Below are 14,159 nucleotides of genomic sequence, written 5' to 3'. Positions count from 1 at the left end.
AGGGGAGCCCGGGTGAGTGGTTTATTCTGTTTATTTATTATTTTACTTCTCTTTAGTCTCTCTACCCATCGCCTTGCACCGCAGTGGGAGGAATATTCATATGTCCGTGACTCCTGGACTTCGTCTCCTTCCTTTCCTCGATAAATACCCGCTACACAGCATTTCAAAAGATGACATAGGCCCTTAGAGAAATTATTTTCTTCAGGCCTCCTGTGTAGAGTTAATGTTAAAAAGTTTTGGAATTTTCCATAATATATCTTTCCCCTCACCCCTCGGTTTCAAATTGTCCTCGAATTACTCCGGACAGGGCTTTTTAGGTCTTTGATGTGTCCGGCTTTCTCACATATTATTATGTCCAATAGCTTCATCCATATTTTCCGAAATGTCTATGAAAGTCAGCTGTCAAATTAATGGATTATTTTTTCTTCTATGGATGCTCCGAGAGCCACGGCAAACGGGAAATGTTGTAAAAGTGTTTTTGACATTTTTGTTCACATTAAAATAAAAACAGTTATCCCGAAAATATTAAATTAAAAACCACTTTTTAACTATAACCAAAACCAAACGGCTGTACGAAAATTTTGATTACATCGAATCCGGTCGATCGCTGAGGCGGTGATTTATGAAATACGCATTTATGTTTTTCGCGTATGGTTCATTTAGAAATTTAATAAATTACGTAAACTCGGGTTCTTTATAATTTTTGGTAGCTATAAGTTTTAAATATCTCCGATGATGACTTCTTGGATCGGATGCGGTGTTTCTATAAATTGCGACGAGCCCCTTGGATGCTATCAGGGGACGATAATAGAAGCTGATGGTTCTACGATCACTCTCACTAGAGCCTTTCGGAATGGTTTTCCGTACCCAAAGCCTCAAGTCACATTAAAGTAAGTCATTTACATGTATTTTACGTCTAGTTTCAATTTTTTTGAAAATCATAATATTATTGAATAATATGCATTGTTGTAATGTCGAAATGTCAAATGTACCTACAACTCAATATAATGATAAATTAAAATAATTTCTATATTTTTATACAATCTTTCAATCTGTTATAGTTTTAAATGTTGGTGTACCTTTTATGTGCACATTAAAAAGAAAGAAAACAATTTCGCAATATATATACGAGGTTTCGAAAGAATGAGGTTAACCTCACCTTTAGTTTATTTGTATCGTAAATAACTAGTTTATTGTAGGAATACCCAAATATCATGTTTTCTAAATGCTTTACATATTTTATTAACTATAATTATTAAAGTGTTACATTTCATTGTGGTATTTGAGGTCGTCTCATATTTTAAAATTTTATTTTGATGAATGTGTATTATACAGGATTTTCCAATAAGAGGTGTTATTTTGAATAGCCCGCTATTTCGGTAGATGTTACTTTTGAAGCTGTCATTTTTTGACATTTGACTAGTAGAAAATACGCCATTAATAAAAATGGAACGATACTTGCTTCAACAACACATAGAAATGATTAAAATTCACTTGAGTGAATCAAATGCACATCATCTTGAGTGATGAGGCCCATTTCCACCTCGGTGGCTTCGTCAACAAGCAAAATTGTCGCATCTGGGGCTCGGAAAACCCTAGAGTTATTGTTGAAAAGCCTCTCTATTCTCAACGTGTGACTGTTTGGTGCGGTTTATGGTCAGGCGGAGTCATTGGACCTTACTTTTTCGAAAATGAGGCTAGAGCAACAGTTACGGTGAATGGATTGCGCTATCGAGAGATGATTAATGATTTTTTATGGCTGGAATTGGATGGTATTGATCTGGACAACGTTTACTTTCAACAAGACGGCGCTACGTGCCACACAAGCAACGAAACCATTGATCTTTTACGATTGAATATCAAAAAAACACCTCTTATTGGAAAACCCTGTATTGAGATAATAACAATAGTTTTTCAATATCTCCAAAAACTACCGCATTATGAGCTTGCAAAGTGAATATTGTTAAAATATATGCAATTGTGTCTCGTGACATCTCGGTACAATTTGTAGTTCGAATGGCCGTGCTTCAGTACTGTCATGCATGTACTGTGATGACACGCTTTTCGGCTGGCCGCAAACGTTTTGATGGCTCATATCTTTGGTACTATTCGGTTTTTTCCAAAAATTCTAAAATTATGCTCTAATTCGGCGGTTTTATAACTTTAAAGGCACTATCCCCTTTTAGTAAATAAAAAAAAAAAAAATTAGAGTGTGTTAATCTGCCGTGGTAACTAAAAACTCAGTTGAGAGTCTCAAGAAAGACACTGTGTTTTTAGTTACCATGGCAGTAATGGTGTGCACATCTCATAAATATTAGACCCAGATTGGCGTCATACGGCTGAAGATTGATTCTGAAAAATCAGAATTTGCAATTCTGTCTGGTTGTTAGAACTAGCCTATCTTCGTGACATGTTTGATCATCTCAATAACTTTAATAAGAGCCTACGACGATGAAAAGAAAATGTTCTGTCACTCAAAGCCAATATATGCCAATTTATAAAAAAAATTGATATTGAGATACTTTTGCACAAGCATTAAAAAAAAATAGCAAAACTTGATTTCAACTTAATTAATAATAGACACAACTATTTAATCCTTCAGTACTTTCAATAAATTTGTTAAGTTTGCAATGTTTTCTGTGTATTTTAAATGCGCTATATACAGAGGTAGGTCTAGGAGTTCAGAAGTGAAGATCAATCGAAAAAAAAGAATACGAAATGTTAATACATGTTGTTATTGCGTATTGTATTATTATAAAAACTCCAAAGTATGTAACCAATTTGCCGACTAATTTATTCGCATATTCTGAAGCCGTACAATATTATTTAAGATTATTTACATTACACATAACTAATTAATGTTTTTTTTCTTTTGAAAGATCTTTTCCTCCTAATTTTTTTTAAATCACTAACTCCAACCTCCATCCATTGTTTATAAGTAGATTTAAAAAGTAAACAAACAAAGCAAAAGTACATATACATTACATTGCACCCGCAAAACCACTGACAAAAATTATAACTTTTCATTTTAAAATATTGTTTTTAACCTCTTTATTTTTCTCTCTTGTAACATAAACTAATTGTCCCTTTATTTGAATATGTCTGTCATGATTCAATTAATTGTTTGCGATTTCTTTCAATACGATATCCACAGAGTTTGACATTTTAAATTAATCCATGCAAATTACATCAACAATGATTAGCATAATTTCACAAACTAATATTCAAGTTGCTATCGTTCATCACATTTTTTCACATCTCCCTCTAATACAGAGGTTCCCAAAGTGGTCTATATGGACCCCCCAGGGGTCGATATCGGCTTGCTGGGGGTCTATGTCAGCAAGAAAAAAATTTGGGGGTCCACGAGATTCAAATGGGGGTACATACGAACGGACCCCCATTTACCTCAACTCAATATTTAGGAGTTCCGTAAATGACACAATACACCTAACACAAATAACACAGTTTACTTAATACATACTAATAAAAATGTCCAGGGTAATAATGACGTTCAACATTTAGATGTACTTCATACAGACTTCAAAACTAAGTTTGAGGACATTTTGACTGTGGAAATGGAATTTGATCGAAACTGATCGAAGAACTGATCGAAATAAGCGCTATTCATTTGGTGTAATACCTCACAAGGGCGCCCCTGTCTTCACAATGCAAAAACAGAGGAACTATATCGTCACCCGGTTGTAGGGCAGGCAAGGGAAGGGAATCTTTTTACGAAAAAAATAAATGATTATCACATGTGACGTTAATAGTTTTAGGAAAATTCAATATTCGGCAGGCAGGGGGTCTACGGAAAAAAATATATTTGGCAAGTGGTCTACGGGGCAAAAAAGTTTGGGAACCTCTGCTCTAATACCTTAATAATCCTAGGTCGTAGATATTTCTATCTCACCGCTGTAATATCCAAAAACACCTTAAAAATAAATTTTGTATGTTACTAAGCATACGTCAGACATGATATTGTTTACTTCCTTTGTGTCTATAGCAAAGAGAAAGAAAGGAGATCGTTTTTTTTTAACAAAATTTAAAGTGACCCACTCTTGGAAATGCAATAGCTTCTTATGTGGACGCTAGATGACACTGGAAAAAATTGAAAAAACTTATGAATCTGGACAAATAAAAACTAAATTAATAGTCGGGTAGTTTGTTAAATCTTATAAATTATTGCAGCATATTTTTAGGAGGTCATTGCCCAAATGATCTTCTTAGAAGAGCCGCCACTGGCTATATTTATCTTATTTTTAATTTTCCGTCAAAACAAATTTTAGAAACTAGACAAAAATGTCTTTCCGGTGTATGCATTTAAAATAAATGCTACTATTTCTAAATAATAAAATTTTAATATCAAATGTGAAAAATGTTGTCAAAAATGCTAACCACATTTTTACTTAATTTTCTACTCCAATCGTAGAAAAAATTGAGAGAACACATTGTTTTTTTTGGTGAATTTGTAAGAAATCTATGACTTAACTTTTATCGCGTTTATATGATAAAAAATAATTTTTAAAGTTAAACCGATTGTTACGATAGCGGCGCGAAATATGAATTATTTATTTTGGCTATTTTTAGGATTTTATTAATGGATTCCCGTTTAAATATTTGAGGCAAACTGGAAAGAATTATTATTTCTCTTTCCGCATGATAGAGAAAAATACTTTTACAAAATATGGACGCCCGGTCGTATATGACCCTAAAACGCTGGAGGGGAGATGGAGATGTAAACATGCACAAAATAGGTTATTAGGTTGTATGTTTGAGTTATTTAAATAATGTATGCATATTTCCTACCCGTCAGTATGGAATAGTGGTGGGCGTTTTTGTTCTTTTTAAAAAACGAAAACAAACTGTTATTTGTAAAACGTCAACTGTTTGCCCAAACTGTTGAAAAAAAACAAGCCGTTTTTGAGGTAATTTGTGTGAATTAGTAATGGGTTAGTAGCGTAACTGTAAGTTACAGCCCATAACAATAAAAGTAATAAAACCCTGCTATCTATAGGGGCGAGATAGCTAGGTATCATTAAAATTAAGTTATATTCACATAACCAAGAATTCGTCGTTCAGAAAATAAACAACTTTACACTATCAACAATCAGTATACAAGCCTTTTGGTGAGGTCTGTTCGTTTTTCTCGTTACTCTCGTTCTCGTTTTGTAATAATAAACAACTGAATGGAAAACGGAAAACAGCCCCTTATTTATGTGATTTCAATTTCAACCCGTTTTAAAAATAACAGGATTCCCTTCTCACTCTTTGCCCGTAATGGGTGTTAAGTGTGAAACGTTAAGATAGTGTTTTTTCCCGGAAAAAACAGCTAAACAGGGTGCCTTACAGAAAACAGCCCTTACCTGTTGTGGATTGCCTTCTCGCTCTTTACCCGTAATGGGCCTTAAGTGTGAAACGTTAAGATAGTGTTTTTTCCCGGAATAACAGGTACTGTTTTTCGCCTGCAACAGACCTATCTCACTCTTACATATTATTACGACGTTAGTGCGAGAGAATAAGATAATGTTATTCGTTTGGAATAGTTCTTTTTCATTCATACTCGTGCTTTCTTGATATAAGTTAGAAGAGTCGACAAAACGGACAAACTGTTTGTGCGGATTATAAATAACAGTTTGGGCATTTTTCAACTCCAAACATGTTGTGCAAACATGTTTGTCGTTTTTGGACTCACCACTAGTATGGAAGATCTTCAGTCTCTCGTGTCTAGGATGAACGAAGTATGCATGAAGAATGAGTTACTGATGAATGTAAGTAAGTCTAAAGTAATGATGTTTGAAAAAGAGAGTACGAAAACATTGTGCAGTATAGTTGTGAATGAGGAATACTTGTTGCAGGTGGATTAGTTTGTGCATTTAGGAAGTATGTTTATGAGAGATGGGAAGGCTGACAGAGATATTGAAAGAAGGGTAAATGCAGGTAACTCCATTAATAGAGGACTGAACGCAGTTGGTGCTAAGAAAAAATTGTCCAAAGAAGCGAAGTTAGCAGTCCTCAATGGAGTGCTGGTACCCACCCTGATTGATGTATGAAAGTGAGGCATAGAACTGGCAGAGAAAGGATGAAAGTAGACTGAATGCTGTTGAAATGAGATCCCTTAGTGTGTGGTAAAACCATGTATGATCATGTGAGAAATGTGGATATCTCCAAAGATACATACATAATTATTATATTTTTATATATTTTATCGATATATTTTTTGATTCTCTCCCTCTATTTAAGAAAAACTTTTTTAGCACACTGAATTCGCCCACATAACACATACAACCACACACAGACACACATGCACACTTACTCACACACAAACACTCACACGCACCTCTCTCCTTCCCCAGCACACTAATTTAACTTAACTTAAAAATGTAACTTAACCGTAAAATGTATAATATACCTCATATGCATATATGTCAGCGACATGTCATTGGTACCAATTATTTTACTAACTTTTATAATTTTGTAACTATTGTCATCTATGTAATTATGTACTGTTTGTTTCTGCAATAAACAAAAATATAATATAATATAAGATAGGTACTTACAACAAAAATCTAATAAAAAATAGCAAAATACTAATACTATGATTATATAACGGAGACTCGAACTCGGGACCTTTCTTTTATACAGTCTCGGTCTCAATCTAATAATTTTTTTTATTTTTTAATCTTATTAATACATTTGTTGTTTATTGCAGAGCTTCAGACATAAAAGAAATTGAAATAATTGAAGCAAATTCTGACATTAAGAAGAAGCCGCATAGTACAGTTGAGGTCTCCAAGAAGAAGTCGCAGAAAGTCGTTCCAGTGGAGCCCTTGCCCTCCACCAGCGATGGAAACCCCGGCAGTCAGAGCCTACCCAACAGTAGCTTTATATCCCAAAAGTTCCAGAACTTCACCACGCCACAGTTCAACCAAAACCAGAATCAAAACCAGAAACAGAATTGTGGATACACAAACGGTTTCCAAATTGCACCACAGCCGTCAAACAATAATGGCAACAATAATGCGAAGAGCAAACCTATTGATATTCAAGGGAGGTCGAACAAAAACAGCAATGGAGGAGGTATGTTTCTTTTTTATTGTACACTAGCTGTACCCCGCCACGCGTTGCTGTGGCTCAGTCTGTCTGTGCAGATAGAGAAACAATAGCGCATGTTGTTTGTACGTCCAACAGATGGCGCTGTTTAAAAAAAAAAGCATGTTTTTACCTGTCACAGGTGACATCTGTATAATCTATACAAATAAAAATGTAACAAAATTTTAAATCTCCAAACGTTCTTCACCGATTGCGAATACACATGCGTTTTTATTTACTTTTTATCATATAGACGTCACCTGTGACATCTAAAAACATGCTTTTTTTAATCAGCACCATCTGTTGGACAAACATGCTTTTTTTAAATAGCGCAATCTGTTGGACATATAAGTAACACTAGCTATTGTTTCTCTTTCTGCACAGACAGATTGAGCCAAGGTAACTTGCGGCGGGGTGCAGCTAGTCATAATATTTTCTTGAAGGTTTTCATGTTTTTTTTTGTATCATAGGTATCATAGGCGATACCTGGGGCCTTTAGGTTAACTTATTAATAATTTCAGAGATGAATGACAGCAAAATTGAACAAGAGCTGTTACTGCCTATGATCCCAAATTATTCAAATTTGGAATGCAGCCATCGCTAGGGTAGTGATGATGACGACGACATGCAAACAAGTAGAGCATTTGAGTCAAGATACTATGGATGTGGAGTCAGATGGTAACTGGAGGAACTGCAGATAACTTCCCGTTACAAGACATGGTCACAATCCTAAAAGTTCTTGGTGACCCAATTATCCTTCATCTGAACAAAACGATGTTGGAAGTTGTTACCTGCTAATGCTGGCTGACTCTTTACAGGTAGACAGGCTCTAGGCAGGTATTACATATCACAATGTAACGTGTTCTATTACACGGAAATGAACTGTAAATCAAATCCACAAAATAAACGACAATATAAAGCTCATTCAATTGGGTTTTGAAAAATCACGGGAAAAGTGGAATGAAGGAACAGCCTACCTTGAATTTCCAAGAATCCCGACAATAGGGCTCTCGACGAACTTGCACTGTTCACGGGGTGAAATTTCCTCCAAAACGAGATAATCTTTAATATGATTTTAATATTTGCAAACAGAGCACAAAGCATGTGAATAATACGACGATGACACGACGATTGCACCTTCTTGCTACACAACACGATTTCGAATGTTGACTTGCGGCAATTTACAGTGCAACAAATCATCTTCTTTCCAATGTGCGTAAGGCTGTTTATAAGGAAGGAAATGGATAGTAGGTATATGATGGGAAAAATGGTAGATATTATCCAAAACTGTTTCAATACTAAACAAACGTCAATACCATTAAAAAATCTTCAAGAAAGAACAATTCTTGGCGCTGGTTACCATAAAGAACAGTAAGTTCTCCAAAAACTGTAAATTTTAGAACCAATTCTCAGCTAAAATGAACCAATCGTGGTCCTAGTGACTGTATGGTGAGAGGCAATGATATAAGCCATGGTAAAATTGCCAACATAAAATGGCTCAAGAGCAGATTAATTAATTTTCCTTTTTCATCACGAGCCTCGAACCCCCTAACGAATGAAAGAGATAGTCATAATCAGATAAACTGCACATCACTATAGCTTAACCAGCTTATGTCAACTCTTACAACAAAATGATTTATTTATTAAATACATGGGGTGGGGGGTTGATCTGCTAGACGAAGCCCTATCCACAACGTGTCACTTTGTAATCACTTTTTGATTTTGCCACTACAGCATCATGGTTTGAATATCATTCGAAAGCCAATAATTTTTACGCTCCCATAGAGGTCTTTGATTACCATAGCTTCAAGTGGAAATTTGGATACTCTTTAGTGTCAGGATTGAGAAACGAAAATGAAAATAGACATCATGGCGATGAGACAAACAGGACCTCCAGCAATCAGGATGTGGCATGGTACCCTTTTATTGCATGGAGATCTTATGCCAAAAAGGCAATGCATTTTCCAATGATGAAAAATGATGTCCAGTAAAATGGTTAAAGTCTTGATGTCTTGGGTATTTGAGTAATTTGTTTTTGTCCACAATGAAAATAGTTCCTATAATATAATATATACACAAGATAGAAATTTTTACACATTTATTAAAAAACTAATTTTTACATAATCTATTAGATTATTTTGTTATTTATTAATCTGCCCATGTTTTTACATATAAAGCTGCAAAAACAGTTCCTAATAATATTGATGAAGAAGATAAAATAACCGTTTTTGTATGTGACTAAGACCTCAAGTATCACATATGATACTCCCCCCCTGCCCTAATCGGTACGTTTTCAAACAACAGACGTTTTCTAAATGAAAACTGAAGAATTTTTTTTTATTGTTTCTAATGCGTAAGCCCTCGGGTATGATGAGATTAAGTCTACTTCGGCATCCAAATTAATCCTCGCTGGCAACAAGATTATTTCCAAAAAAATTTTGAATATTGTTGCTTACCATACATCTTATTTAGACACGATGATTTTTTAAAAAAAGGTATTGTAAAATTAATCGCTTGCAGTCCGGCATATGGAGTAACATGTTTTTTTTAATATTTATTAATATTGTTATGAAATTTCAGGCATGAGCATGGGACAGCAGAGCATGTCGGGCATGTCCAGCATGTCTGGTATGCCGGGGATGTCTGGGATGTCTGGGATGTCCGGGATGGGCGGCACCCCCAACAAGAAGCAGGACAAGCAGAAGAAGCGCAACGACGCTTGCTTCGGAACGCCCGGCGACGACCAGACCATGACGCAAGACTTTGATTTCGAGAAGAACCTAGCCCTGTTTGATAAACAGGCGCTGTGGGAGGAATTGAACCAGGCGCAGAAGCCTGATGTAGTATGTTATTATTTGTTTATTTGCTCAATGTGGTAGATACTCTCAGTATCACCTTGGTAAAAGGTCACAGTTCAGGATATAAACATTACTTGAAATGGTAATACACTAGAACCTAGTTAATTAGAAATCTGCGGGACATCAAAAATCAAATTTCGAATTAATCAATTCCCACGAAATTAGGAATGTTTTCCTCAGCCACCCCTTCAAATTCGGGTAGTATCTTTGGAGTAAATTCGTAATAATAGAAATTATTCCCGTGTAAATCTAATTTTCGCAGCCAATCGGCTCGCAGGTAATCACCGCCGAATAAATTTATGTGCATGGACAAAAAAATTTCAGAAAAAAAAAAATTGTATGAAACAAATTTTCCCGGGATATTTTTTTGGCTACAATTTCGAATTACGCATTTTTTCGAATTATCAGGGTTCGAATTAACGGGTTTCTACTGTAGATGAGTTTAGTGACCAGATCTCAATGGTCAGGTAGTTCTAACCTAACCCAACCTTCCTCGACCCTATCTCCTTCCCCTCCCCACGAATTTCAGACCCCAATTGAGGTGCCATAGTCCCAATAGATCCAGACAGTTAGGAGCAATAAGATGGACAAGCATAATTTTATTAAAAGATTTAACATTGCAAAGTTCCATTATAAATTGAAGCTTTATAACTTCTTTCACTTGTTTAATGGAGACCAGGACCCTGCTATAAATATTTGAAAAAAGTGACTTAGGAGGTTTTCTGCCAGTTTTGGACAGTGAAGGCTTGTAAAACTACGATATGAAAACTTGGAAAGTGCTGTCATACATATTCAACACATTGTAACTAGATTAAGTAGTATAAAACCGCATTTTGGGCAATATTTTTTGATTCATTCAAGCACAGAACCATCCTAAATGTATTCTATCCATCTACATCTAAGTAAATCCAGCATTGAAAGTTGTATTGGTGCTGGATTTACACGTCATTTGGCGGGTGCGGAATTTCTTTAAATATTCAAACTCTGCCAAATGGTAGAATTGGCAAAGAACCTGTTAATATTTCAATCATAATGTCAATTACAATCTATCTCTAGTCGATGCATTTCCCATAATCTTTGAAAAGTGTTGAAACTAAGAATTTACTCCGTAAAATAAATGTAAACATGTGGAGAGGAACCTTTTATCTCCACCTTCTCTCTGGCCATTTTCGAAGTTACTTGTCATACACAGAAGCTCTCCTACCGTCCCTGATAATGTCTGTATTGCAGTCTTTCCATGTGTTAAACACGCTAAAACAATTCACATAAATTGTAATGCATATTTCATTGTGTTTTATTTTAGGTGAGGCAAACTGACCACTTAAGGCGTAACAATCTCAGCACGCAGAAGTATCGGCATGATGAGAATATTCTCACCTCACAGCCGGCAACCTACAGAGCTATAGTTATTCCTGAAGAAAGCCGCGGTGCATTGGAATATGTGACAGGTATTTTATTATATTGGGCATTACCGCGCTGGTGCAGAATAAATAATTTTATCAATATCGGGTAAATCCATTGTCCTATCATGGCAACACTGACACATTTTGTAATTAGAATGAATAATTTGATCAATATTGGGGAAAAAAATTGCCCTCTGATGGAAACACTGCTAAATTTTACCTATGGCTTAGCAAACAGTACCTCATCAGGAAATGTCAAACTCAAATGATTTTGTTTTGCGGAACTACTGATTTAATTAATGTTTACTTTAGACATTTGCTGATTGTTTTTTTGACCAACAGTCGCTAGCCGTAACCGGTGATATCCTGATAACTCTTAAAATTCCATTTCCTCAATTTCAAATCTGTCTTCATTCATTTGACTGGGGTACCTATCTCGATTAAATTAAGGTTTTGTTCGCAATGCGATCGATTGGGGTTTGAAAATTATGTTGCAGCGGTTGGCTGCATATATCTAATCACATTCTTGCTTCATTCCAGATGACGGCCTCGTGATCCCGACCGTGACCCGCGAGTTGCGCGGCCGAGTGAGTACGGCGTGTGCGAGAGTGGGGCTCGGCGGTGGTGAGCTTCTGGGGCGCGCGGGGGCTGAAGTGGCGCTTCAGCTGTTGGGTGGGGGGCGCCGCCTGCACCCCTGCAACACGCACCAGGTGCCCACCGTGGCATTCCTCATCGGGCCCCACAGGTGAGCCTATTGAATAGCTCACTCGCAAGTGTGAGCTATCATCGCGTCAATTATATATAAAACATAACTTCAACATGTTACCTTTAAAATATTTAGACAAACAGAGATAACAATATTGTTTTATTATATGATCTATTCTTTCTGATGAATATAAGAATATAATTAAGACTTTTAATATTTGCAGGCAAGGCGCCGTTGGCGTGACGTGTGCCAGGCACTTGGCGTGCCACGGCGTATCCACCGTGGTGCTGGTGGCCGGCGCCGACATCCAGGGCGTTCTGCGCCAGCACCTCAACGTCTACCAGATGACCGGCAACAAGATCACTACCAACATCCTAGACCTGCCCTCCGTTGACCTTATCATCACCGCCCTCTCCGAGGACACTGAGGAACCCACCGCCTACCCCCACTTGACAGAATGGACCAGCCAGAGTAGGGCCCCCGTCCTGGCGCTGGATCCCCCGGCCGTGGGAACCCCCGGCATCATCACCAAATACTCCATCCTGCCCGGGTTACCCCTCTCCCATTCCCTCGACAATGGGAAATTATATCTTTGCAACGTGGCGATCCCTCAAAAGATCTTCACAGATCTCGGCATCAAATACAGCTCCCCTTTCGGATCCAAGTTTGTGATCCCTCTCCATCCAAATGATTCTTAATTCATTCGTAAACCGCTGTCAAACCTGATCAGATTCGACAAAACCTATTTAGAATGCTTTCTTTTTGACATATTAAATATAACTTAAACATTTTGGCCGTGTTTTACGGTGATTTTAAACTAATGTACCTTTATGACAGATGGCCATCCAACGGTGCGAATTAGATTGATTGAATGTCCATGTTTTCTGTCTCTTTAAAAAAAATGTGTCTTGATGTGTTGTATTGTGAACATATTATTTACGTATTGTCAATCCCAATTGGCACACTAAGAATAATTAGTAAAATCATCGAAATATTATGTATTATGTGTAACTGAACAATGTTTGCGATTTCTCTAATACGTTGTTGACAATTTAAATAATTCTATCTATGTGACAGTTTATTGAAATATGTTTAAAGTTGAATAGTTCTATTGAATTGACGATGACAGATTCGGTTTGCATTTTTTTTATTACTTACAATTTTACTCTAATTTTATTTCATGGTAATGTCACCTACAAACATAGACTAAGAAATTAAACAGATATTTTTTCTTTACCGTTTTAATGCTATGACTACTTCTTATTTTGTATGAATGGAAATAATCATTTCATTAGAAGTTTTCACCAAACGAACAATATTAATATTAAAATGACAATTGTGTGCGTTTTATTATTTTTTTTACATTAATTATTGTATCACTCATTTTACTGATCTATTTTATCAATTTTTTAAAACGAATATTTGGACAAAAAAATAATACAAAAGTGTTGACATATTAAAAAAAACATTTTATTTTTATGATAACCTTTCCCACCCAACGATGAAAGAACAATATGTAGATGGTGAAATGTTTTTTTTATCAGATAATATTGTTTATTCATTTAAAAATGTGTTTTGTGAGGTTTGACACTTATGGAAAATTCAGAAATTCAACAGCATATCTAATACTCGTAAATATGTACACGTTGTCCAGAAACTTGTAGTACAACCGGGAAAATTATGAATCTACATCACATTTGATTTGAGCTTTCGTTTTTTTTTTTAAACTTTGTTGAAGCGTTTTGACTCGGGTCAAAAATTTTTAATTGCCAAAAAAATGTAAAAAAAAATTAAATTTTTTCATTTTATTTTTTATCTTTGTCACATGGAAATGGTAAATAAATCACTGTAATTTATTTACCATTTTTAGGTAAAATTTGAAAAAAATCACTAGGGGGTTAAAGTAAGCTATATAATTTCTTTTAAAATGCGTCGACGTGTAGACCCGGCTTTAATAGTTTTGTTTAACCCTTTAGTTTTATAAAAAAAAATCAAATGCTAAGATCAAAAAAAAAATAATTTCTGGGTTCTCTATGTGATGTAAATCACCAGTTTTTCGGACACCGTGTATATTATATTACGGAAAGATTATCTACGTAAAAA

The 14,159-nt window shown here is 35.7% G+C and overlaps 1 protein-coding gene across 1 annotated transcript; it reads left to right on the top strand.

The window, feature by feature from the left end:
• The first annotated feature begins 438 nt into the window (after positions 1–438).
• On the top strand, positions 439–13,451 carry Edc3 (Enhancer of mRNA-decapping protein 3). Its single transcript, XM_089638603.1, has 6 exons — positions 439–890; positions 6,710–7,077; positions 9,670–9,932; positions 11,251–11,395; positions 11,891–12,095; positions 12,280–13,451. The coding sequence occupies exons 1-6, from the start codon at positions 733–735 to the stop codon at positions 12,752–12,754; spliced, it is 1,614 nt and encodes a 537-aa protein (XP_089494729.1). The 5' UTR covers positions 439–732; the 3' UTR covers positions 12,755–13,451.
• The last annotated feature ends 708 nt before the right edge of the window (positions 13,452–14,159 follow it).

This window comes from Hesperophylax consimilis, chromosome 13, assembly GCF_061612785.1.
Source record: "Hesperophylax consimilis isolate HC1 chromosome 13, BYU_Hcon_1.0, whole genome shotgun sequence".
Lineage (NCBI taxonomy): Eukaryota > Metazoa > Arthropoda > Insecta > Trichoptera > Limnephilidae > Hesperophylax > Hesperophylax consimilis.
The sequence above is the reverse complement of the archived record's forward strand: the minus strand, read 5'-3'. Positions and strand labels throughout refer to the sequence as shown.